This window comes from Citrus clementina, unplaced genomic scaffold, assembly GCF_000493195.1.
Source record: "Citrus clementina cultivar Clemenules unplaced genomic scaffold, Citrus_clementina_v1.0 scaffold_2, whole genome shotgun sequence".
Taxonomy (NCBI): Eukaryota; Viridiplantae; Streptophyta; class Magnoliopsida; order Sapindales; family Rutaceae; genus Citrus; species Citrus x clementina.
In genome coordinates, this window is record NW_006262688.1 from 27,576,244 (window position 1) to 27,601,683 (window position 25,440).

Below are 25,440 nucleotides of genomic sequence, written 5' to 3' on the forward strand. Positions count from 1 at the left end.
CTTTTTGTAGATGATTGATGCAAATTATTTATATTAAGTAGATAATTTAACGAATTCAAACTTTATAGTATTTTTTATAATGAGATAAAATTCATGTGGAATTGTGGATGATTGATAATTTTCTTAAAATAAAAAAGGAAAATGAAAATGATAGAAATGAATATATATCATGAATTATCTCTGTATTTTAAGTCGTATATGCACAGTTTCCCTTTATCTAATTTTAGGAATTAGATTTGAGTTTCTTTCAATAGTCTTTGTTGTGTAATTTTCACATATTTAATTTATAATAAATACGAATGAAAATGTATTTAAAATGATAAAAATGTATTTAAAAATAATGGTAATATCTAAAAATTGTGGTACTAAAAGATTATTGCCTATTATAAAAACAATAAAGTAGTAGATAGTATATATAAAATTTAATGAAAGAAATTGATAATCTCTTTTTAAATTATGACGAACCAAGAATTTATATACACTTTTAAATTATGATCACCGAATTTGAATAACAACAAGGGACAACCATTTTGTTAAATAGGTAAGATTTTTGTTTCTATTCAATTCTTCAAATGTAATATTTAAAAAAATATATTTCTCATAGTGAAAAATCATCACCCGCTTAAATGAATATTACATTACTTATCATATCATTTACAACAAAATTTAAAATGTCTATCATTACTCTTCTATGGATTAATGAATATAATGATCTAATTTTCTTTTTTTCTTTTTATTCCTATTTCTCTTGTGGGAAATTTTCTTAATTATTGTGGGCCTTGGGCTTCCAATTATGTGTAGAATTTATTGATATGGAAATTCAATTACGGCAAGTCTTCATGAATTGCCAATCCATGTTGGGACAACAGATTCTTTGAATGTGCTTCTCCCTCCGGTGACAATCAATGATTTCATTTCTGAATTAAACACCAAGGCATATCATGATTTAAATTCGCCTTTCATAAACTTGATATGGTAACGCCCATTTTTCACTCTTCCCATTTTTTGAAGTCTGAAAAAGCATCCCAATATATAAATGTTCTCATAATATTTATTATTTTGAACTATTAAAGTAGAAAGATACTCACGAGTCACGAGTGACCACCTCGAGCCCTCGTCCGCAACCTCTAATTGTCAACCGTCCGGGGCGGTCGATGTAGCCCCTAAAGGCAACTTAATTTCAGCATCCTTTTATGTTAAATTAGCAGTTAGAATATTTGTTATCATATCTATTCAAATTTATAAATATCTCATACCAAAAAATTTTCGTTCATTGTAGATCAATGATTAAAATTACTTTGTCACTGACCAACGCTTGACGATAGCAATTGCGACTCAGGCAGTAGGGTTGGCAATGGGACGGGATGGGATGAGATTTACCAATCTCAGTCACATTCCGTATATGCAAATGGGATGAAAAAACGTCCCAATCTCGTCACTATATTTTTTTTGGGACAAAAATATGTCTCAATCTCGTCCCAAAAGATAAAATTTTTATTCTTAATCGGTAATGAGACGGGATGGGACGGAATTTTTCAATCCCACTCCCGTCCTGCATATGTAATTGGGATAAAAAAATGTCTCAATTTCGTCCCTAAATTTTTTTATGGGACAAAAATATGTCTCAATTCCGTCCCAAATAAATTACATCCCATCGGAAAAAATTGTCATCCCTAGACTCAGCAACATCATTCTTAAATTTTTCGTGGACCGACCGACCTATCTACAAATTAAATTAAAGGAACCAACCGGTTCATTATTATTATTTGTTATTATTGAATTTCTATTTTCAATTGAAAATTAGATTTATTTTTTCTTTAAAAAAAAAAAACTCAAAAGTAGGATTAGATGTTGAAATTTGAAACCATGAATCAAAAACCTACTCCAATTAATGACCGATCCATGTTCATACTCCTGCCACAATGAATCTGGAATTTATACTCCTATTTTTTTCAGAAACTGAAGCCTAACCTATAACATCCTAGATTTAACCTATAAAGACTATACCTGCAACCTCAATTTACTCGAGAAAATTTAAAAAAAAAAACAAAAAATAAAAACCAAAGAGCCGTAGACGGGAATTGGGAATATTTTTAAGAGGCATGAACTGAAACTAAATTCAGCTTGAAATATTAAAAAAAAAAAAAATACTGCACTTAGGGCGCGTTTTGGTAATTTGCATTACATTAAAACATTATTCTTATGTCTGGTTATAATTTTTTTATTGCATTTAACCTATAATCATTTAACTTTTATTATTTAATAAAGCATAATAAATTTAAATTTATTAAATATTAATTCATATTCAAATAAAAATTTTAATTTAAATAATAATATAAGATAATAATTAAATTAAATATTTAATAAATAGATAATAATACGTTATTTCACTTTCATTACATAAAATCATTTTAATTTATTTTAATCTTTTATAATTTACTAAAATACTAATTTTTAAATTAAAAAGTTATATTTGACATTAATAAATAGAAAAAAATTCATAATTGAATATTATATTTTTTAGAATATAAATATAATTTATATTATATTATATAATCATATAATATTATATTTTTAAAATATTATAATATGATTATACTAAAGTATAATATTATTGAAATAACAAAACGTGATATTGTAATATTCTATCATTTAAGAGTAGTATGTTAGTAAATCATTTTTTTATATTATAAAATTAACATATAAATTTTTTTAAAAAAATAACAGTAACAGTTTGTACTACAACTGCATACATAAATAGCGGCCTCGTTCCTGTTAACATAGTATTATACAATGTAATAATACAGTGTTATAGTACCAAAAACACCCTTAAAGTTATTATTACCTTAAAAAGTGAAGAAAGAAGGAAGTGGCCGTTTACTCGTTTTTAGTCTTATATACCAACAACATAATAAAAATTGCATATTTAGCATCTTATCTGCAAAAAGCTTTGAGCGGTAGTTGTAGTTGCAGCTGCTGCTTGGTAATAGGCAATATATAGCCCTTTAGTGTCTTTTTCTTTCTTTCCCTCTCTTCATTGGACCTCGCGCCACATCACGAGCGTTTTTTTTTTTTTTACTTCTTCTTTCTCTCTTCTAATTATTTTCACTCTCTCAACTGACCTGAGTCTATGGATTTTTAACATTTTTTTATATTTTGTTCTGTTGTAATGTTCAAGTGGCAGTGCTAGCACGGAGTAATCCCCAATCCCCAATGCTCAGAATTCAGATTCTTCCCCATTCGCAGCCTTGATTAAAAGCCTTCTCTTTGTTTTCTGAGCTCCGCCACTCACACCCACCAAAATTACATCGAACCAAATCAAATAAGAAAAAAAAGGCCATGAAGAGGGAGCACAGCCAACTGGACCCACCGCCACCACCTCCTCCTCCGCCATCCTGCGTGGCGAGGCCGTCCGGCAAAGGCAAGATGTGGGAAGAAGAGCAGACGGATGGCGGGATGGATGAGCTTCTGGCCGTTTTGGGATACAACGTGAGATCTTCGGATATGGTTGAAGTTGCTCAAAAGATTGAACAGCTTGAAGAAGCTATGGGTGCTTTTCAGGCGGATGGTATCAACCATTTGGCTTCTGATACCGTCCACTACGATCCCTCTAATTTATGTACTTGGCTCGAAAGCATGCTCACCGAATTCAATCCCACCATGCCCGCGGGTTTGGGTTTAGATCCGGTGCCCGCACCTTCCGTTTTTGACGACTCTTCCTTCATTGCTCCGGCCGAATCATCGACAATCACGTCCCTTGACTTTAGCCATCAGCGCGTTTTGGAAGAACCCAGTACCTCGGACTACGATCTGAAAGCGATTCCTGGTAAGGCCATGTATGGCGCTAACAATTCTCAAAACAGCAGTAATAATTATCTGAGTCTATCGTCAGCATCAGCGTCGTCACTCTCATCCTCAACAACTACTAGAGAGAACAAGCGCTTGAAAACCTCTGAGTTCTACCCGCCCGAGTCAACCCGCCCGATCGTCCTCGCTGACTCCCAAGAGAACGGAATCCGGCTCGTCCACGCCCTGATGGCTTGCGCTGAAGCCGTTCAACAGAACAACCTCACTCTAGCAGAAGCATTTGTCAAGCAGATTCGGTTTCTGGCAGTTTCCCAAGCCGGCGCCATGGGCAAAGTAGCCACTCACTTCGCCGAAGCCCTAGCTCGTCGTATTTACGGGCTTTACCCTCAAAGCCCGATCGATCATTCCTTCTCGGAACTTCTCGAGATGCAGTTCTACGAAACGTGCCCGTATTTGAAATTCGCTCACTTCACTGCCAATCAAGCCATCCTTGAAGCTTTTGACGGGAAAAGGCGAGTCCACGTCATTGATTTCTCTATGAATCAGGGCATGCAGTGGCCCGCTCTGATGCAAGCATTAGCTCTCCGACCCGGTGGCCCCCCGGCTTTTCGTCTCACCGGGATCGGACCGCCGGCGGCTGACAACACTGACCAGTTGCAGCAAGTGGGTTGGAAGTTGGCTCAGCTGGCTGAAAGCATTCATGTTGAGTTTGAATACAGGGGCTTCGTTGCTAATAGCTTAGCCGATCTTGATGCTTCTATGTTGGAAATCAAACCAAGTGAGGTTGACTCAGTGGCTGTCAACACGGTGTTCGAGCTGCATAAGCTGCTGGCCCAACCGGGTGCTATTGATAAAGTGCTTTCTGTTGTTAAGAACATCAAGGCGGATATTTTCACCGTTGCAGAGCAAGAAGCCAATCATAACGGTCCGGTTTTCTTGGACCGGTTCACAGAGTCATTGCATTACTACTCGACTATGTTTGACTCGTTGGAGGGGTCGGTTAACAGTCCCGAGAATCATAAGGCTATGACCGAGGCGTACTTGGGGAATCAGATTTGTAATGTGGTGGCCTGTGAAGGAGCGGACCGGGTCGAGAGACACGAGACGCTGGCTCAGTGGCGAACGAGGTTCGGTTCGGCCGGATTCATTCCGGCCCACATTGGGTCGAATGCGTACAAGCAAGCTAGCATGTTGTTGGCCTTGTTCGCCGGCGGAGACGGTTATAAAGTTGAGGAGAATAATGGGTGTCTCACTCTCGGTTGGTACACGCGCCCGCTCATTGCCACCTCGGCTTGGAAACTCGCTGCAAAGCGGTAGTTGCTCACTGAGCTGACTCACGAGTTAGGTTACCAAAAACAAAGAGAGAGAAAAGAAACTGGTTAGTGGGGTATCAAATGGTTGTGAATGTGCGATTGTGAGCTGGGAATAGACCCACCACCTCCGCCCCGTCTCCGTCTGTCTCTTTTTTCTTTATTTTCTTGTCCATCCGTTTCCTTTTCTTTTCTTTTTTTTTTTTTTTTCCCAGAGAGATTTTCTTCTCTTTTCTTTTCTTTTCTAGGATTTTTATTTTTGTCTATTATGAAAACGGGGTCTTTTGTAATTTTCCGGGGTGAATCAAAAAAAAAAAAAAAAAAAAGATTGACGTGTAGTATATATATATACATATGTGTGTGTGTGTAGGTTGGTGGTAATAAAAAAAAGTAGAATTTTCTATAAATTGTTGTTGTTGTTCTTAATGTTCTTTAGGAGAATTTTTTTTATATTTCAAAAACTGGGAAGATATATTATTTCGAATTATGTTCGATAAACTTTCTTGTTTTAAAGTTTAAAAAAAGAGAAAAAAAAACATTTAGCAAGAAATATTGGACGAGATTTAACAAAAATGCAAATAATAATAATAATAACAAAGAACACAACAGTGAAAGCAAAAGAAAGTAAAAACGCTGCCTCCTGAGTCCTAATTATTCAGAGCAGAGTTCGCCTATTGATGGTTACTATTATGTGTGTGTGATACTTCCCTGATCACTTTCTTTGGAAAGGTTATGCTTTTTATTGTTATTGTCATCATCATCATCACCATCATCAGCTTACTTGCAAAGGTGTTTTTATTGATTGATCGATCTCTCTCTTATAAAAACCACTTTTTGCCCGCTTGCTTTTTTAATTTGCCGCTTTTCGAGTGCTGCTCTGCTCCTTATTATTAGCTTGCTTTTTTCTTTCGAGAGCCAGCCAGCCATGCAACAATGAAAACAAATTAATTCGCGATCACATTAATGTAATGTAGTTGTCTAGGGTTCGTTTTTAATTATTTCTTGAACGACTTTAATCTAATCTCCCCTTGCTTTAATAGTTTTCTTCCAACTTTTGACGATTAGTAACGAACCAACCTTTCTTTTTTAGATTTGACAATATCAAAAAAAGTTTTCACTTACATATTTTATTTGTTTATATCAACCTCAAAGAGTTAAAAAGATCACATACATACATAATAAGGTAATTCTTGACCCAAGATAAAAGGTGATCTAATCTAAGTAAGTAGTAGACTGGTAAAAACCAACCAACCAATCGAGATTCTTTATCCAAACTAAAGCATTCATGCGTATTGCTATTTTCTTAATGCAAAATTAGGAAATTTTCACTTATATTTTTAGTAATACTATGTTTTTCAAGTAGTCTACTAGTTTATCAATTGAACGATGATATTGAGAAATAAATATTTTTATAAGTTATAATAGATGAACATATTAAAAAATTACTTGAAATGTGTAGTGTTATTCTTATATGTACGTATTCTTAATAGAAATAAGACCGTTTAATACATGTATGCCAAGTGTTTTTACTCTTTTTTTTTCTCCAAGATTAAGGTTAAGCTTCACTGGATAATGAACAGTTATATTAAGACTTAAGTCTTAGATTTGAATCTCATGTAACATGCATGTGTGTTTAATAAATAAAATTCAAGTTTTTTTTTTCTCTCTCTCTCTCTCTCTCGCCTTCATAATTGGCCAATCCAAAATAAATTGTATTAGATGGACCTATCAGTGACGTTGTTTGCTTAATTGTCTCATCTAAATGTAGTATACTACTCATTTTTCTTAAATTTAAACTGCAAGTTCTTGCTAAAAATCACATTAATCTATTTAGACAGTAAAATTAATATTTTATCGATTATGAAATTTATTATCCAATAAACAAATGATACATTATAGTTAGAATTTAAATTGAAACTCAATTGTTGAGATCCCATGTGCTGTTATATTATACGAAATGAAACCAAAGTTTATGAAAAGAGAAAGCATGCATGGTATAAAATGAAATTGCAGTATCCACCACTAATTACATTACATCTTCTTTTTTTCCCCCGCTTCTGCCATCAGCTCTGGATCTCATTACAAATTGAGCAAAAAAAAAAAAAAAAAAAAGGTGAAACATGGGACGCCAATCCACCTAATTATATAACAAAAAGAAAAAAAAAGGAGAGAGGGGTGACAGTTCATCCTATTCAATCTTGTAGGCAGACAGATAATGAAATCAAATAAGTAATCAACAGGAAGAAGATGTTGGCTCAGGATTTGTCAACAAATAAGGGGGCATTAATAAGTGCAAATAGACCAGTAGATGAGAAAATGAATGAAAGCAAAAAAAAAAACATGCACCTTCTCATTTTACACACAACATTGCATTTACCCATTACTATATTATTGTTATTATTATTTAAAAAAAAAAATTGTGCATGTGTTATTGGTTATTTAAAAGGAAGGCAATGGAGACTGAAAATTCACATACACATATCAACTTGCTTGCCAACTTGCATGGGTTGGGAATTCTGAGCTGACCCCCACCACTTCATTCATAATCACATTCACATTCCATTTTAAATCTTTTGAGAGATCAGCTTTTTCCTCCACTTTATTCAAAAAAATAATTTTCCAAAAGATGGGAAAAAAATACTATCGTTTTTCTTCCTTTCTTTCGGAATTTTTTTTTTCCCTTAAACTTTTAAAAATAGTAAGAAATAAATGTAAAGCGAACTAACAATTTATTTAAACCCAAACTTAATTGATGTATACGATTTATATAGGTGATGAAATTGAGGTAATTGGTGAATTGATAACTTTATATTTAAAAAAATAAAAAGGGGAAATTTTGGGGTTAAATTAATATTATAATTGTGTGGTGGTGCGCATTAAGGCAGCGATTCTAAAATCCCTATACGATGATGTTATTGGGAAGCCAAGTCAAAGGAGGATTGTTAATGAATTTTTTTATAGGTCAAGATTATGACATTCATGACAAACAATTAATAATATCACAATGGACCACAAGAAAGCATTAATAAATTAATTTCTTTATATATGTACACATCAAAACATGATGAATGTTTAGACTAACAAAAATCAGAAATAATGGCTCGCGATTGCGACCGACTGATGACTTGTAATCCATCTTAAACAAATCCATACAACAGTGCATCATTATTTTCTTAGTTCTGTTATACAGAGATTGTTACTGATATTACATTAGACGTTACACTTATAATATTTATAATCGTACTAAACAACTGGGACCACCGTCATATATTAACTCACTGACGCACTTGCCCAAATAGTTCAAATACTTAAAATCATCTCTAATATTCGAGAGGTGCCTACTTCGAGGAGTGCTTATTCCAATTAAATTTCGTAAGGGAAATACTGTCTTTACTCAATTAGTTAATAATTGAGGGAGTACTGAAACTAACCTCTATAATGCTCTTATGGAGGCTCGAATATTTACACTCAACATTGTAAGTGCAAGACTTCTCTCATTAAATCAAAGACCCATTGGTAATAGGGCATCATTATTATTGCAAGCAAAATGGCAATGACAATAACAATAACAATAGGGTGCAGTTTTTTTTTTTTTTCTAATAATGGAAAGAAACTACTAATTTTACACAAAATGGATGAGGCAAGATAAGTCAAAACTGACAAGTGTTGATAGGCTTGTTTTAGAAGGGAGGCTGGGGGCGCTGTAATTTTAACAGTTGCATAAATAATAGAATAGGGAGATAGGCGTGATTTGGTCAGACCCAAGAATTGCTCGTGATTCTGATACACTTTTTCTTTCTTATGTCGGGGACTTTGTTAATTGTTATTGACTTCACTGCACTCACATTGGCCTTATGTTTGATAGTTACTGCAAGATAAAAAGAATTAAGATAAGATAAGGTCGCAGAATACTAATTTGTTCAGTTAGTGAAATCATTAAAAGTGGTATAAAAGATTTAAGATTCAAACTCATCATCACATAGTTAGAAAAAAGAATTTTGATTGCCACTAAGTTATATTTATAACCTGTAAAAAAAAAAAAAAAAAAAAAAAGGAAACTACTACCTTTATCAAATAATTCTCATTCTTTTAATATCAAGTGAGGCTTATTATTAATTAATGGATGCCATCTCACTTGCGGATAATGTTAAGTAAGATACTACTTACAGATCATGGTAATGTATGGTTATGTAAATCTCAAATAGTTAATAGTAAGTAGTTAATGGTTAAATGAAAACCAATTCTTGAACTCCCATACAAAAATTTCATTCTTCCCGAAATTTATAAGTACATGTCCGTGTGTTGAATTCAAAGGATCAAGTATCGTACGTAAAGCATTCAGAAACAAAACGGAGAGAGGGAGTATCGACAAACTGGATGAGTAGGCCAAATTTGAGGCCCATTAATAAAATACCGACCATTTTTTTGGGCTATAAATGCTATCAAGATTGGGTGGGCTCCCGAAAACTCACCCGACACCCTATTTTCATGTGTATAGCTCTGTTGTTATTTAAAATTACGTAAAAGGACAAAAACAAATTTAAGTAAAATCAAACATAATTTCATTTTGTTACTAATTCTTCACACTCAATCAATTACTTTATTGGGATTTTTATCATTTTGACTTTAATTACTGGTTATATCTTCTTGGAGATAAGATAATTGCCCACTTGGTGAAGAAAATTCAATAAATTTGATAAAATTTATTGTTTATTATTAATTTTTTTAAATAAAGATCTGATAAACTACTTGCACATTTTCTTTTAATTACTTCAAAATCATTTTGGAACTGAAAAAAAAAAAAATTGAATCCAATATATATTAGACACTGGGAATAAGGAGTTCATGATGTGTGGGTGTGAACTGTGAAGAGATAATTTCAAAAAGAAAATATATGGATTGGGGTTTAATTCGTTTTATATTTGTAGTTTTATGTAATTTTTTCATGTGAAAAATGCTATTAATGCCCAAAAAAAAAGGGGGCTTTATAAGAATATTGAAGAGGTGCCAAAAGTAGTATCAGTGTTCAAGATTTCGTGTATCTCAGCAAAACAAGGTTTATGGCGAAAAATGAGAAATAATTTTTAATAGCTTGACAGCAACCAATCCTCGGTAGCATCCGAACCCCATCCCTCTTTTACTACTTAAACTAGCTACGAGTACCAGTCTAGTAAACACTGGAAAAAAATAAATAAATGAATAAATATACCATACGTATTCTATACAAACCAAAAAATAATTTAGATTGACGTGAGATAGAATATATGCCACTGGAATATATAATAATAGCCAGCCCTAACTGCTTTTGTTTTTCAAAGTAGTGACTGGTGATGAACATTTATCTTGTATTCTCTGGCCCTGCACTTTTTGCAAAGTTGTCTGTCCACTTCCTAACGTTGGCAATTCTTCTCCTTTGACCTGAAAATAAAATATTAAGAAGAATGTTGTTCCTGTTACGTTTTAAATCAATTTGAAGGTGAAATGATGACATGGGAATCCACTAAATTTGCTTCTCGAGAGTGAAAGAATCCAGACGGACTCCTAGTATTGCTATATAAAGGCTCAAGGCCTCCCAGTTAAATTTGCTTGATCTCTTCTGATCTCTTAGTGAATTTGCATGTGTTTATTTCGAATTAACAAAAATGTCTCTAGCTGGTGAGTTGGAAGCTGTAATAGAGGTCAAGGCTTCTGCTGATAAGGTTCATGAAGTCTTCAGCTGCAGGCCACATATTGTTACAAGTATCAGCCCTCAGAGCGTTCAAAGTTGTGAGTTAATTGAAGGCGAATGGGGGAGGCCAGGCGCTGTCATCTGCTGGACTTTTACCCGTTGTAAGGCTACACTATATACACCAATTTCTTCATAAATTAATTTTATTTTGCTCGTGACATATATAATGATGATTATTATGATTTATGAGTTGAATAACTTTAGTAATAGAATTTGTTGTGCGAAAATCAGATGCAGGGAATCCTCAAATTGTGAAGGAGCTAATTGAAGTCGTAGATAATGAAAACTACATAACCATTTTTAAGTTGATTGAAGGAAACGTATTGGAGATGTTATACAAGAGCTTCTATTCCGTAGCAAAAGTCACTCAGAAGGATGATCACGAGGGCGGCAGCTTGGTGCGTTTCACTTACAAATACGAGAGGAAAAACGAAAACGTTCCAGATCTCGAAAGCAAGGTTCTTGAAATGATGATCAATATTGTTAAAAACATTGATGCATACCTTATCCAGCACGAAGAGGCCCGAGCTGATGATACTGATCAAGTGCTGCTAGTAAACGTAAATAGTCAAGAGATCGAGTCTCCATCTCAGTAATGCTAGAGCCACAAACTTTCTATGATGGGATTGATTAAATAAAAACACTACATAATGAAAATAAATGAGGCGGACTATTTAATGTTTTATTCAACCTCATTCAACCTATACTATTATGCCTTTTGTGATAAATAATTTGTGGCTATAATTTATTGATTCTTAATTGGTGGTTGTGTGTATTTACTAGGGTGGGTTAGATTGGCGGGAAATTTACGAAAATAGCCATAAATATTTTGATATTTTCACAACTAACCCTCTCAAATGTTAGGGTGGGTGAATGTGACAAAGAAGTATCAAATGTTAATGAATATGTGCAAAGATTGTATCGTACAAAGTCACAACTAATCTTCTTAACTTTTTTCTATCAACATTAGCCAAACACAAACCTTTCTCCCCAAATTACTCTTTTTTAGAGACCAAAAACAACAATCTTTCTCCCATATCGTCAAACCAAACGCAGTTTTCCACTCTTGAATCACCAACCAACGGCGACGGCAAAAGACAACGGTAAAAGTGAAATCCGATCATAATTTATCCGAATCCAACATTAATCGACATCACTTAGTGGTATGAGTTATTTTCTGAACTTGCTGAACTGAGTCGTGGGTGAATCTGGCGACAGGCACCTGTCGCACAAAGCCTTGGAGATTTATTAAAACTGTATTAATTTGATTCGGATCCAAATAATTTTTTTTTATATAATTTCAGGCTTAATGGATTCAGTTGTACTTGAATTGTGTTACGATGGTTGGTGGGAGACATTAGAGGATGGCCGTATGGAGTATGTGAATGGTAAAAATTGAGCTTTTTTGGTTGGGAAAAATTGTCTGTTTGATCAGTTATTGGCAAGAGTATACGAGGTGTTACAAATAAACCCTAATGAATATAGTATCACAATGAAGACAACTTTAAAGTCTAGTAACACATTATATCGTATATGTGCACTGCCCATGGATATATTTGATGATAAAATGGTGAGGGTTGTATTGCATATGGCATCCGACGTAGCCAATTTTGGATGCATTCCTATATTCGTGACCACATCACCTCGAGTTCCGAGCGAAGGTATTGAGCCACATGTCGATACAGAAACTTCGTTTAGGGCAAATATGTATGACCCCGATAATGATGAAGAGGTGTTGCCAAAGACAATATCGCTGCAGCAATATTACTCTCCAATCCACAACAATTATGACAACATTGATGATAACGGCGTTACGTTAGAGGATGTTGGAGCAACGGTATTTCCAATAACGACGTCGTTGGAGCAACGGTATTCTCCGTATCACAACAATGATTTTCGGGACAATGATGATTTTCATCATGAGACTGAGGGGGATAATGTTTGTGCAGAACCTTCTAATAATACGAGGGGCACTCATTTCAATAATGATGGTGATGATGGAGGAGCTGGTCCTTCGAATGTTCCGTCGTTTCAACACGACGATGAGTGTGAAGACAATACTCCTGTGAATAACAGAGGCAATAGACCTAGTCCTTCTATGGTTCGATCGAGAAGGCGAATTGACCCCCTTACAAGTCTTGCTCCAACTTTGCCTTCGAACATGGTTGCTTCAAGCTTTGTTAGCAGTTGTGATTCAGATGATATCAGTGTGGGTAAGCTATTTGCTGAGAAGAATGAGTTTATATTACAACTACGCAAAGTTGCATTTAGAGATAAGTTTGATTTCAAGATTGGGAAGTTCCAGATGAAATTCAGGAGATGCAAGTATACCCACCAGTTGAAGCACCACCACCTGGCCGTCGTAAAGAGCTCAGAATACCCTCGGCTGGCGAGGACGTTAACCGGCGGATTGTAAGAGCTCAAAGTCTTGCTCCAACTTTGCCTTCGAACATGGTTGCTTCAAGCTTTGTTAGCAGTTGTGATTCAGATGATATCAGTGTGGGTAAGCTATTTGCTGAGAAGAATGAGTTTATATTACAACTACGCAAAGTTGCCTTTAGAGATAAGTTTGATTTCAAGATTGGGAAGTTCCAGATGAAATTCAGGAGATGCAAGTATACCCACCAGTTGAAGCACCACCACCTGGCCGTCGTAAAGAGCTCAGAATACCCTCGGCTGGCGAGGACGTTACCCTCGGTGTCATGAACTGGGCCACAATCGTAAGTGATGTAAGAGTCCCATTGCGTCGACTCGAAGTTAGTTGTATTTTGTGTGTTATTCGTTGGTTAAAACTGTTATTATTTTTTGTATTTCGTTGGTTAAAACTGTTATTGTTTTTTGTGTATTGTACACTTATATGTCATAAAATTTTATTTTATTTTAAATATTAAAATGCGAGCATTAAAATTATATAAACTTAAGTGCGCAAATTAAAATAAAAAATCAAATTTCAACATTGAAATTACTAAATAGGTTTACAATACAATATCGTCATTAAATATGTCAACCGCAATCTACTTTCTAAAGTACTCGACATGACTAGCGTTAAACTCCAATCTAAGTCCGAACATTAAATACATCGTAACCATCAATACAAAAACACCGCAATCACCAGTTCTGGGCTCTTGTTGTGGCGCGCTCTTAACTGCCACAACTTTCCAGGGGTCTGCACTCCGCAGCTCAGGTCGGATGTTGTAGAAGCCAACATATTCCAACCATCGAGGGAATATAACTTTAAGTGACTTGAATTTCAACTTGTACCTTTTGTCGTCGCGAAATGTGAGTAATGAGTCATAAATCCAGACTTTGTTTTTCCAAAAGTCAACTCGTGCTAGTACCCAATGCGCGCCGTCCAAGTTAACAGGGATGAGTAACTGTATATAACAATTGAAAAACATGTTCGTTATATATGAAATTGAAATACAACAAAGAAAAAGCGACAACTCGAATATTTTCATTATGGAGCATGTGAAATGCAATAAAATACATACCATATCGACATCCGTCATTGATTTGGACATTGTGTGCTGTCGGCCACAAAGATAACTATTCAAGCGGTCGTCCAATACCAATGAATCGACTGCACAATAACCGTTATTCCATAACTGATTCAAGAACACCTAGTACATAGATAACCAAGAAATGCATAAATTAACAAAACTTAAAGGCAATAATTAAAAAAAAATTAAATAGTATTTTTACGTTTTGTAGGCACGTTACCCAAAAAAATGTGTCAGTATGTGTGACACGTTGGAGTAAGGCATTTGGATACTGCCGTTGTTTCTCGCTAATCAAGCGGAGATACTCGTGAATATGCTGTAGAGAAACAGTTTATATTACGATTTAAAAGAAAAATTTTGGTGAAACAAATCCACAACAGTATACAGAACTTCAAAAATATAAATACCTCATCGCCTAGCCATCCCATCGAAGCTATACCCAAAATTATTTGAAAGAATGACCGCGGGTGCGAGACTTTTCGGCGGACTCTGCTATCACCAGTGAACCATCGATCAAACTCAGCAAACAGACTAGAGTCCTCCAATCCTCTCAGTGGATTTACATCCACACTCGTACTCATGTCAATCGCATGCTCCATGATTTGGGGTCGAGGTAAAGGCCGGACGTTCTGTCCTCGCTTGACCGGAGGAATCATGTAAGGACTGTTATAAACATACGACGGTATGTACACGCGGCCGAACTTACTGACGCCCAGAGGCACCTCAGGGAACACCTGCACACTCTCCCCACTAACATCCACGTAGAAACTATACAATGACGTGGGCGTAGACAAATTTTCATTGCCCACGTCAGTATACACTCCATAGTCATCCAGGGCCTGTCCATTCGCCAAGAAGAACATATTAAACAACTATCAATTTAAAAGTTAAACGAACATAATTATTAAATTTAAATTTGCTCACCGCATACGAGCGTGCAGTGGGAGAATCCTTATTTGGACGTTTAGAAAATGTGTCGATGAAGCCAACAACAGTTTCTTTAAAATCTTTTAATTCTGACTTTATTTCATACACGTTACGATCAATCTTATCCAACCGTCATTGTATGTAATCATTAAACTGCTTTGTCCTCGACTATTACAAAAGAAAAAAATAAAACTTTAGAATAACAATAAAAAAATTAATAATTTATAAAGGAAAAATATCGTATATTATTTATAACCTCAGAATCCCGTGCGTCATCAGAGTTGTCTGTTTGCTGCTAGTGGTCATCAACAACCACCTCATCCTCAGAAGTGTCATGACACTGCTCTAGTATTGGGTTTGGTATGTCGTCATGATTGTCATGCTCGTCTGATTGCCTTGTAACCGACGGCATCGCGTTGATTGAGAGTTGGTGCTGTATAAAGTATCATTTAAAATTAGTAAATGAAAAGTCAAAAATTGAAATTAAAAAATTTTTAGTGCTTAGAGTATACCGACCTTATGAACCCAGTCTGGAATGCTTGACAAGTAATCCTTCACAGAGAGCTAATATTTTCTACTACTCTCCTTTGAATTTGGCTCAAGAGTTTGTAAAACGTCCCCCTGCCATAAATTCAATTGAAAATTTTAAGTAAGTATACAAACTTAAATTTAGTAAAGTTAAAAAAATAAATAATACATATTACTTATAAGACAAAATTCGTCGTTGAAGAACGAATAAACCTCCGCAAAGTTGATTCTCGAAGATGCCATGGGCTTCCATTGCAGAATGCGGGGAATCTTATTCTTCGTTTTGACGACCCATGTTGATGGCAACCCTCCGATTGCTTCGTAAATCCAAGCCTACAACAACCAAAGTGAAAAATCAAATAAAACAACTATCAAATATTTAATACTATAAAACTTATTAATAAACAAAAAAAACCGCACCTGAAGCTCAGACGTAAAGCCGTAAAGATTGTATTTTTCAATGTTATGATCTGGATTTTTCAACCGAGTCTTCTTAAATTTCTCGTCTTTCTCGAACAGTGCATTGTCAAGACTCTCGTAAATCATTTCCCATGACAATAGACCCCATGGACGCTTTCAGAAGTACTGTATATCATCAACTTGGTCAAGCCAAAGGAAATTGATTTGACAGTGATTTTTTCTTGCATTTAGTACTTTGTCCGCAAAATAAAACAGCGCAATCTTTAATGCGTCCATATCGTCCATTTCCTCGAATTTCAACTCCTTAAATACTGCATCGAATTGGTTCACATTAATCTTACGATGTACACCACCAAAATACGTATTCCGTAGCCTCTACTCCATTTCATTATTTTTTTGATTGGTATCAACACCAAATTTAGAGTTTAAGAAACCACATGCTCCTAAGTCCTAAGGGCTACAACACCCATGTGTCAGGCCTTATAATAACCTTCCATAAAATAACAATAACCAAAGGCATGAAGATAAGTTCAAGTTGCTTAGCTATTTTTGGATTGCAAGACAAAAGAGCTTTACACATAATTTATTTGTATATAATACTACATATCAAGGCCTTCAATATTCAAAATTTTATTACTCATTGTTTACCCCTTAATTGTTTTCTTAATAAACAATATTAGATTTTGTGATAGAGAAGATTTGGCGCTTTCTCAAGGAAAAATAAACTAATGAAAAAGAATGAGAAGAAGTATGAAGTGATTATGCCAAAACACTCTTTTACATATTTCTTCATTCAGTAACCAAGCACTATTCGACAATTGACAAGCGAATCAAATGCTCACCAATTTGAAATCATAACTGATCCTCACAGCTATCTTCTTCATGGGCCACTTGCCTCAGTAAAAGATTGTGCAAAATTACCCCACTAAATGGAAAACTTCGACACTCCAAGAAATGCCCAAATATATCCTTTTTTAACATACTCAACTGCCGCTTCGTTAATTTTTCCTCGATGGCTTTTACGACCGAAGATAACTTACACATGCTCAAAATTCGACCAGGAAAGTGATCGGCATAACGAAAATACATCTTGCCTACTTCGATATTCGGTGATTCTGATTTTGCCATGTATCTGTAATATTTATAAAATTATTACATTACATTTACAGAAAAAAAAAATTACTCGTTAAAAAAAAGGACACTCTAATTTTTTGTGCGACAGTGCCCGCTGCTGCCCAGTGATGGGCGCGCGCGCACGCCCTGCCCCCCTCCCTCCCCACCCCCAAAATTAAGCCACAACACTCCAAAATCGAAAAACAATACTCCCAAACACCACCAACCACCACAAACATCACCACCACCACCATTATTCTCAAGGTATAACTATTATTATTCTAAAATCTCATTTTAAATTAATGAAAATAAGAAAAATGACTATCCTAGGTTTTGTTGAAGGTTGTAGATCGTAGATCGGATGCCGGTGAGAGATGGAGCCGCCGCCAACGAGGGTTGATGTCGCCGCCGATGATGGGAGTTGGATCGGTTTGGGAGAGATGAGTGAAAGGGAGTGTTGGGGGAGAGATGAGGGAGGGGTATTTTGGTCTCAAAAGTTGTTTTATGGCTAATGTTGATAGAAATATTTTTGGGGGGTTAAGATGAAAAAAATCAAAACTTTAATGATTATTACTGTAAATTTCCTAGAATGACGTGGCTGTTCAACCCTTTAAATTTATTGATTCTTAATTGCTCCCCCCCCCCCCCCCCCCCCCCCCTCAGGTTATTGATTAAAAGGATTGTGAATGTTGGCCTAAGATATGCTTGCATGGGACATAAAATCTTGGGTGAGCAGTACTCCCCACTACACATCAAAAACTTTAAAAATTATATAAATTTAAGCAGATAAGATTGAGATCTCAATAGTTGAGTCTCGATTTTAGTTTTAACTATTATGTGTCATTTATTTTCTTATGTGATAAATTTCATAATTAATAAATATCTTGTCATCCATTAAATGACTGCTATATTAATTGGAACTTAATTGTTAGAGTCCCTAACATTACTATTATATAGATATTTTCACATCATCACAAATATAGTTCGGAAAATAGGATGAAGAAGAAGACTATGCCTCCATATTCCATAATGTGATTGGCCGACTGGAAATTTAACTAATATAACTAATAATCCAACTCAAGGGCAGCTGTTAAATTAGATTATTTGAACCTTATAGCTGACTCAAACTTATAGCTGTTAATCCAACGCGATGATTTATAAGATTAATCTCGTTTTTGAAAGTAATTATTGGTAACATGTCTCGAGTTGGTAAGTTGGAAACTATAGTCGAAGTAAAGGCTCCAGCTGCTAAAATTCATAAAGTGTTTAGCTGCAGGCCACATATCGTTACCATTGGAAGCCCTGAAAGCGTAGAAAGTTGTGAATTACTTGAAGGTGAAAGGGGGAAGCCTGGCTGTGTCATCTGCTGGAGATTTTGCGGGGTAAGCCCACAGTACACCAACGCTTCGCGTTTTCTTATCTTCTTCCCGCCCTAGGAGTAGCACAAAAAGAGGGAATATATATATGTGTATACTATTAATTATTAATCATGTTATTCCAACCAAGAATATTTTTTTTATGACATGCTAGTTTACAGGGTTTGTTCACGTTTCCTTAATCAATTGCTATAGTGATAATACGACATGGCTATTAAACGGGTAACACATTTATTTAGCTAGACAAGCATGCTTAGAACATTTAATAAATATTGTGTCTCCTCATAATAGTGATTTGCATGAAATTGATTGTTAGTTGGAGTAGTTTCCTTTCAAGTTGTTATCAGTTTTTCATTGTCCGTGAGGATCAGTGTTTCGCACTTAATTTCCACTTTCACATGCTTCTTAATTGACAACTACTTTGGCTAAAATTAATCAGTTTTATGGTTTGAGGACAACATGGTCCTTCACCGTGAGGCTGTTCAGATGCCATTATATTGGAGAAACACAAGAGCTTTCTATTCAATTGCTAAAAGTGACTCCGAAGGACAAGGGAAGCTTGGTGCACTGGACTTCCAAATATGAGAGGCAGAATGAAGATGTTCATTGTTCCAGCTGATCTTGAAAGCAAAACCACTTCATCTGGCAATCAATAATATTTTTGTTTTATAATAATCATGCACGTCTCTTTTAGGTTCTTGTCTGATTAAGTGTTAGATATCGGCCACCAAGGCCTTGAGCACTTGACTTAGTGGTGCACTTGTACTTATTCCCCCAATAAAGCTGAGGTCACAAGTTTGAGTTCCCCCATTATGGCTCTGAATATTTTCATCCCATAAATGTGGGTTAGGCAGATATATTCTCAAATAGTAATAAAACTAGATTTCTAAGCTACTCTTGACATGTATATCTCACAGTTGTGCAAAAAATGTTCAAGATTATTTTCAGGAATGATGACATGGCATTTGTTGTCCAATGTTTAAAAATTTTGGGGAAAGAAAAAAAACTCTAATGTGGAGTAATGTTGCATCTGCAAAGGTTGTATCTCAATCTTTTGAATGTATAATCTTATTATTGGATTTTATGTCTCCTCTGAAAGTATGAAGATTCAACTATACATAAGATAGAGTCTAGCATGTTTATTCATCCGTTATTATATGCTAGATTTTCACTTTGATTTCTTTTGCGCCCACTTTGAGATGGGAAATTGGGGCTTTTAAGAGAATAATTGGGGGGTAAATAAAGCTGCCGTATCGTGAATCATTTGAGTTGAACATAATTTAAGACTCGTTAAGGAAATTGCATGCAGGTTACGGCCCATCGAGCCAATAAAATGATTTGAGAATTTTTTTTTGATATAATTTGAGCTATTAACATTTGCGGAGATATTTCCACTCTACAATTAGTGTGAATCCACTGCATTCTAAAAAAATTATATTCCAAAAATTCATACTATTTTTTATAGTTTAAAATAAAGAAAAAATTTAAACAATTAATTCATTAAATCATTTCCTTTACATATGCCTCTTGGACATTATTGAAAACTAACGCTATTTAACCTAGTCTGAGTATTTTACCTTATAACATGAAATATCAAATTATCTAAAACGTGTAGTTTGTGCCATAAGTTTAAACAATTTTGAGGACTTAATTGATTAATTGTTTAAATATATTTTTTATTTTTAAATTATTAAAAACAATGTGAATTTTTATAATTATTTCTTTTCTTTTCAAGTTGCGCAATTTGTTCCATGCAACCACTCTATTAATTGTGGGGTTAAAATATCTCCACTCCATTAACAACTTTCTAATATCTCTCAAAAACCCCTTTTTCAGATTAAAGTAGAATACATAACAAACTCTTTACACCCACCTATCCGTTTTGAGCCTAATCACACTGAAGTGAGCAAATTTCAAACCAAAGACTTGCTTTATAATTTGTCAATCCCTTCTCTTTTCCCCTTTTTGCTTCTCAACCATATCATACCTACTATGCACAAGTTGAAAAAAAAAATAATAATAATTCAAAAAAAAAATCTTTAGGAATATCTTTTGCCTACCTTAGGCGCACCACAATCTCATCACTCTCTTTTAAGCTTGTATTTATGTGACTGTCACTCTCAAATCTTCCACCATATCAACAATACACTCAGTAGGATCTTTATCAGCAACTTAAGATTACATATAGAGCAAGTTGCTAGCTTGAAAGAAATAACCATTTTTTTTCTTGTTTTTATTTTCTTTACTATGATAGAGACATAGAGTTAAATCAGTATTGAAATCATGTTACACTTACATAGTTGCAAGTAATTATAGTTGAAACATAAGAATTCGTATCTCAGTATTTTTGTTTTATATGAAATGAATAAAAAAAATTAATTAATTTCTGAAATTGAAAATTATTACTCCCAAAAATCTACTATTTTTCCTCATTTTTCTTTTTTCCAATTTTACAAGAACTATGTCAAGCAATACTTGGTTAGTAAAGAGAAACATTATTCTCATTTCTAGTGTGTGTTTTCAAAGATTGATGTAACCTACACAAAAAATAGCATAGAGGATGAATCTAGAATATATATATATATATCTCTCTATGTGTGTGTGTGTGTAAAATAAAAATAGATATATAAATGAAAGAAGAGAAATAAAAGCGCGACAAGCAACTTTTTGGGCCTAATTATGAAAATGATAATGACAAATAAGTAATTATATTCGTACAACACACTGGTACTTGCCTAAGGCAAAGGGGGAAATATATCGCCTCAGCCTAAAGGCCCCACCAGAAAGTTGATGGCACATAGCAGGATTTTTTTTGTTGTTTTTTTGGTTGTTTTGGCTTGTGAATTTTTAACACGGCACTGACCCAATGCATGTTAGACACTTGGTTGTTAGAGAATTGATATAACGAAAGTTCAGTTGAAAAGGACCAAACAAAGGAGAAATAAGAGGGGATCCACATCTTACATAACATGAACTCCAAAAATGCATTTGTCTATAACTGCTCAACAATCCAAGGATATCCCCTCAAATCTCAAATATATCCCTTTTCATCAGGGTGATATCGAATATATCTAGAAATATTGTGCTTTAGCCGACTTTAGAGTATAATAGGTTAAATGTTCTACTTTTGAGGCAATATTTACTCTCAATCAAACATACCGGATTTCATCCCACAACAGCTGTGAATTGAAAGAAGCCAGCCATGGCTTCCCAAACATAAAAGACCATGTCACCCATATAAAATTAAGAACTTTGATAGCAACCACACTTGATTATTGCCAACCATACACAAATTTAAGTTTCATTCGGCATGCAAACGCACTGATGTGAAATCAAAATGCATCAAAGCTGTTCGGCAAATTCAAAAGACCATGTCACCCATATAAAATTTATAACATGAAAAATGTGCTACCAGGCACTTGACATAACAATATGAAGCCTGATGTTAAACTATTCAACTGTTCTTAGGTTAATAACTCCCTTGACAAATGACATATCACCAACCATTTTCCAGTTCACAATTGAACTCCGCGCCTGAGTTTAGGTATCCAGCTCCAATTTTGAGTAAAGTATTGAAAAACAGATGCTTAGAATTTCATTTCAAATATCCCATCAACATTTCTTATTATGCTACATGATATACCAAAATTTTTTCCCCATACAATCTTTTAACTGAACAAATACAAGTAACTGGAAGCTGGAGGACGATAAAATTTAGTGATTTACTGCACAAAGGGAATGCTATGACAGGATCTCTATTTACCTTACTGCACAAAGCGAATGCTATGACAGAATCTCTATTTACCGAAAAAAAGTAAAAAAATAAAAAATTAGGTAAGTAGAGATCATGACAGGATCCAAGGAAACTCAAATGTCATGAAAAAGATTCATACATATCAAGTGTAAAATATTTACATATCTTTTCATGTTTGCGTATCATTTGCTACTGTTTGATAATAACACAAATTTTCATATCATTTGCTACTGTTTGATAATAATACAAATTTTCACCGGCTCTTTCACTCCTATGCAAGCCAGATGGAGCTGTAAAGGTACAGTAGATTCTCAATAAGAGACCTAATAGAGATTGTTCTTCACCACAAACATTACAAGTGTCGAAGTTTTGTTCACCAAACATCTCACATAGACTATGAATCACTAACAAAAATTATTCTACATGCTTCATCTTCTAGTCAGTTCAATTAAAACCTAGACTCTGCTTCTAAATTCATCAAAAATAAAAGAAATGCTTACATCACAAACATCACCGTCATAATTTTGATGAATTCAAATCACAGAATTTGCAGAAACACTGCCAAGTTGCCATATGTCACATACGTGCCAGAAAATCACCAAAACAACCAAAACTGAGGACAATTCAAAGGATTAATGAAATGATTGAAAGAATTCAACTTTATTCCAAAGCAGCAACTCAAAAGAGTTTGCAATTTATTTTTCAGTGATCATTCAGGTTTACTCAAAACAAAAAACAAAAACACAAAAAAGCCAATACAAGTGACTGATAATCCAACATTACACAGTTCAATTTCACAGAAGTAGATGAAACTGAGGAGAGGATTCATGATCATTAGCAATGATGAATCTTTCCTTAAATTAAGTAAAAGCAATTTAATGGGAAGGGATCTTAAACATGAGGGACTTATTAATCCATGCCTTCCAACTCCCGCTTCCACTTCCTCTACGAGCAATGGCATTGTCCAATCTTCCATTCTCTGCTGTTTTCTCTGTTTGCTGCTTCTTGCATAGCAAAAAGTTACGCATTCCATGTCTTCCAATTGTGTCCCAAGGGCTCAGTGCTGCAAATTGATCAACACCAATTAAAGAAAGGTTTCTCAATCAAGAAAAAATTTCAATCAGTCCAGTTAAATTGAGAGATATTTCATTATATAACAGAGCGATTAATAGATTCATTGAAATATGTTCAGTTACAGATATCTCATTCAAAATTTCAAACGATAATTTATTCTACAACAAGAACACAAACAATCAAAGGAAAAGAAAACAATCACACACGAAAATCCGCAAAATTTCAGATATTTGTATAAAAATAAAATAGAGATGGGTATTCAAAAGATAAACCAATAAAAAAGAAAAAAAATATATAAGAAGCCACTCAATCATAAGATCTTTGTAATAGCCAAGAGAAGAGTAATGAATAAACTTACCACCAGACCCAGCATTTGAACAATAGAGAACGAAATCGTTGAGATCAGAGCCGAGAACGGGAAGCCTCCCTTCACGAGCATAAGATTTCAAAGCGGTATCAATAACAGCAGCAACAAGCTCTTCTTCATTCACCACAAAACGGATCGGGCCAGCGCTTCCCAGCACAGTAATGCTGATCAAGATCCTGTTTCCCTTGACAGCTTGAGCCTTCTTTTGCTTGTACAACAACATTGTCGCAAAATTTAATTAAGATCTAAACAAAAACTCTTGAATTGGGGTTTTTTTTATTTTAAAAAAAATCTGATTTTTATCTCTTCTTCGTCTTTTTATTGGCGGGCTTCAAAAAGGGGTACAAAACAGAAAAAAAATATGGCGTTTATGGGTCGAGACCGAGGCAGCGGTAGTACCAGCCTTCCTTGCAAGATCCAAAAGCAAAAGCAAGAGGTGAGCTCGCCCTTGATTCACAAAGGGAGAGCATCAAATTACTACTCTTCAAAATTGTTTCCACCATTCACAAAAAATTTCTTCACAAATCAATTCCAGAAAAAGAATAATAATAAACCGAAAGAGTCGTCTTTTTTCCTTTTGGGTTCTTGAATCAAGATTGAATCTTGGGGAAAAAAAAGAAAAAAGAAACTCAATGAAGGGAATTGAGAGATGGGTTTTGATGTTGCGGGAGAGAATTGAAGTGGGCAATCGAAGTTTTCTTCGTTGGTTGGCTATTTATAGTAAAAATTAATATAAAATAAAATCACATTGAGGCAAGTGGCCGGTGAGATGAGATAAAATTAGGGTTAGGGCTTGGAGGGGGACAGCGTGTACGGTTTGAATACGTGTAATTTTGACCTGAAAGAAGGCTTCTTCCTTTCTTTTTTTTTCGCTTAAATGCGTTTTTGCTTTGTTTGTTTAATTAAAAAAAAAAAAAACAAGGGCCTTACTGGCAATAAATCACGCCGACCTTCCGCATAAATCCCACCGAATCAGCCCAGGAAAAGGCAACCTACATCGCGAGTATCTCCCTCGAATAATACCCAATTGTTTTGATGTTTAATGAATGGCGAATGCTATGTTATAATTAATGTAATATACACATTCAATAATAACCACATAAATTGTATGGACTTATTATTTGTGTGGTTGTTATTGAGTGTGTATGTTACATTAATTATAACATAGGAGCTCCCTGAATGAATTGATGGTCCTTTATTTTTGTTGCTAATATTTGGCTTTTACTAATTTGGGTTAATTTGGATTTCTTTTAATAACACAAAGAGTTTTTTCCTTTTTTTTTCCTTTTAAAGCTTGTAGGGTGTTCAATTGAACAGCCGAAATTTACTCTATTTTTTATCTTATATACATTCGTCACTAATCCCAATATTTACTAATTCTTCTTTCATGTTCATGGACAAGGATAATTTCTTTATTTGAATTATAATTTTTTATGGATGGTTTAATTAAATGAATAGATGGTTGCTAAATATTATTGTTTATTAATTTATACATTTATCAAATACTATGAAGTGAAATTATGAAAGAAATGAGTA

At 34.6% G+C, this 25,440-nt stretch overlaps 4 protein-coding genes and 1 long non-coding RNA gene across 5 annotated transcripts; 3 read left to right on the forward strand and 2 right to left on the reverse strand.

The window, feature by feature from the left end:
• The first annotated feature begins 2,856 nt into the window (after positions 1-2,856).
• Positions 2,857-5,330, forward strand: LOC18053492 (DELLA protein GAIP-B). The gene has a single exon (XM_006448160.2). The coding sequence runs from the start codon at positions 3,340-3,342 to the stop codon at positions 5,122-5,124; it is 1,785 nt and encodes a 594-aa protein (XP_006448223.1). The 5' UTR covers positions 2,857-3,339; the 3' UTR covers positions 5,125-5,330.
• Positions 5,331-10,724: 5,394 nt separating this feature from the next.
• Positions 10,725-11,481, forward strand: LOC18053494 (MLP-like protein 34). The gene is made up of 2 exons (XM_006448162.2): positions 10,725-10,946; positions 11,077-11,481. The coding sequence occupies exons 1-2, from the start codon at positions 10,760-10,762 to the stop codon at positions 11,439-11,441; spliced, it is 552 nt and encodes a 183-aa protein (XP_006448225.2). The 5' UTR covers positions 10,725-10,759; the 3' UTR covers positions 11,442-11,481.
• A 2,956-nt stretch (positions 11,482-14,437) lies between these two features.
• On the reverse strand, positions 14,438-14,778 carry LOC112100765. The gene is made up of 3 exons (XR_002907049.1): positions 14,753-14,778; positions 14,566-14,661; positions 14,438-14,465 (listed from the first exon to the last, which is right to left on the reverse strand). It is a non-coding gene; the product is annotated as an uncharacterized LOC112100765 (long non-coding RNA).
• Positions 14,779-18,529: 3,751 nt separating this feature from the next.
• On the forward strand, positions 18,530-19,328 carry LOC18053495 (MLP-like protein 34). Its single transcript, XM_006448163.1, has 2 exons — positions 18,530-18,715; positions 19,149-19,328. Exons 1-2 carry the CDS (start codon positions 18,530-18,532, stop codon positions 19,326-19,328), a joined length of 366 nt encoding a protein of 121 aa, XP_006448226.1.
• Positions 19,329-23,122: 3,794 nt separating this feature from the next.
• On the reverse strand, positions 23,123-24,730 carry LOC18053496 (uncharacterized protein At4g22758). The gene is made up of 2 exons (XM_006448164.2): positions 23,896-24,730; positions 23,123-23,526 (listed from the first exon to the last, which is right to left on the reverse strand). Exons 1-2 carry the CDS (start codon positions 24,125-24,127, stop codon positions 23,339-23,341), a joined length of 420 nt encoding a protein of 139 aa, XP_006448227.1. The 5' UTR covers positions 24,128-24,730; the 3' UTR covers positions 23,123-23,338.
• Between the last annotated feature and the right edge of the window lie 710 nt (positions 24,731-25,440).

What these genes read in the sequence shown, in the direction of transcription:
- LOC18053494 (XM_006448162.2), top strand. Translation starts at nt 10,760, where the DNA reads ATGTCTCTAGCTGGTGAGTTGGAAGCTGTAATAGAGGTCAAGGCTTCT. An exon ending in CTGCTGGACTTTTACCCGTT is followed by an intron (nt 10,947 to 11,076) that starts GTAAGGCTACAC and finishes TGCGAAAATCAG; the next exon opens with ATGCAGGGAATCCTCAAATT.
- LOC18053496 (XM_006448164.2), bottom strand. Translation starts at nt 24,127, where the DNA reads ATGTTGTTGTACAAGCAAAAGAAGGCTCAAGCTGTCAAGGGAAACAGG. An exon ending in TTCAAATGCTGGGTCTGGTG is followed by an intron (nt 23,527 to 23,895) that starts GTAAGTTTATTC and finishes ATCAATTTGCAG; the next exon opens with CACTGAGCCCTTGGGACACA.
- LOC18053492 (XM_006448160.2), top strand. Translation starts at nt 3,340, where the DNA reads ATGAAGAGGGAGCACAGCCAACTGGACCCACCGCCACCACCTCCTCCT.
- LOC18053495 (XM_006448163.1), top strand. Translation starts at nt 18,530, where the DNA reads ATGTCTCGAGTTGGTAAGTTGGAAACTATAGTCGAAGTAAAGGCTCCA. An exon ending in TCTGCTGGAGATTTTGCGGG is followed by an intron (nt 18,716 to 19,148) that starts GTAAGCCCACAG and finishes AAAATTAATCAG; the next exon opens with TTTTATGGTTTGAGGACAAC.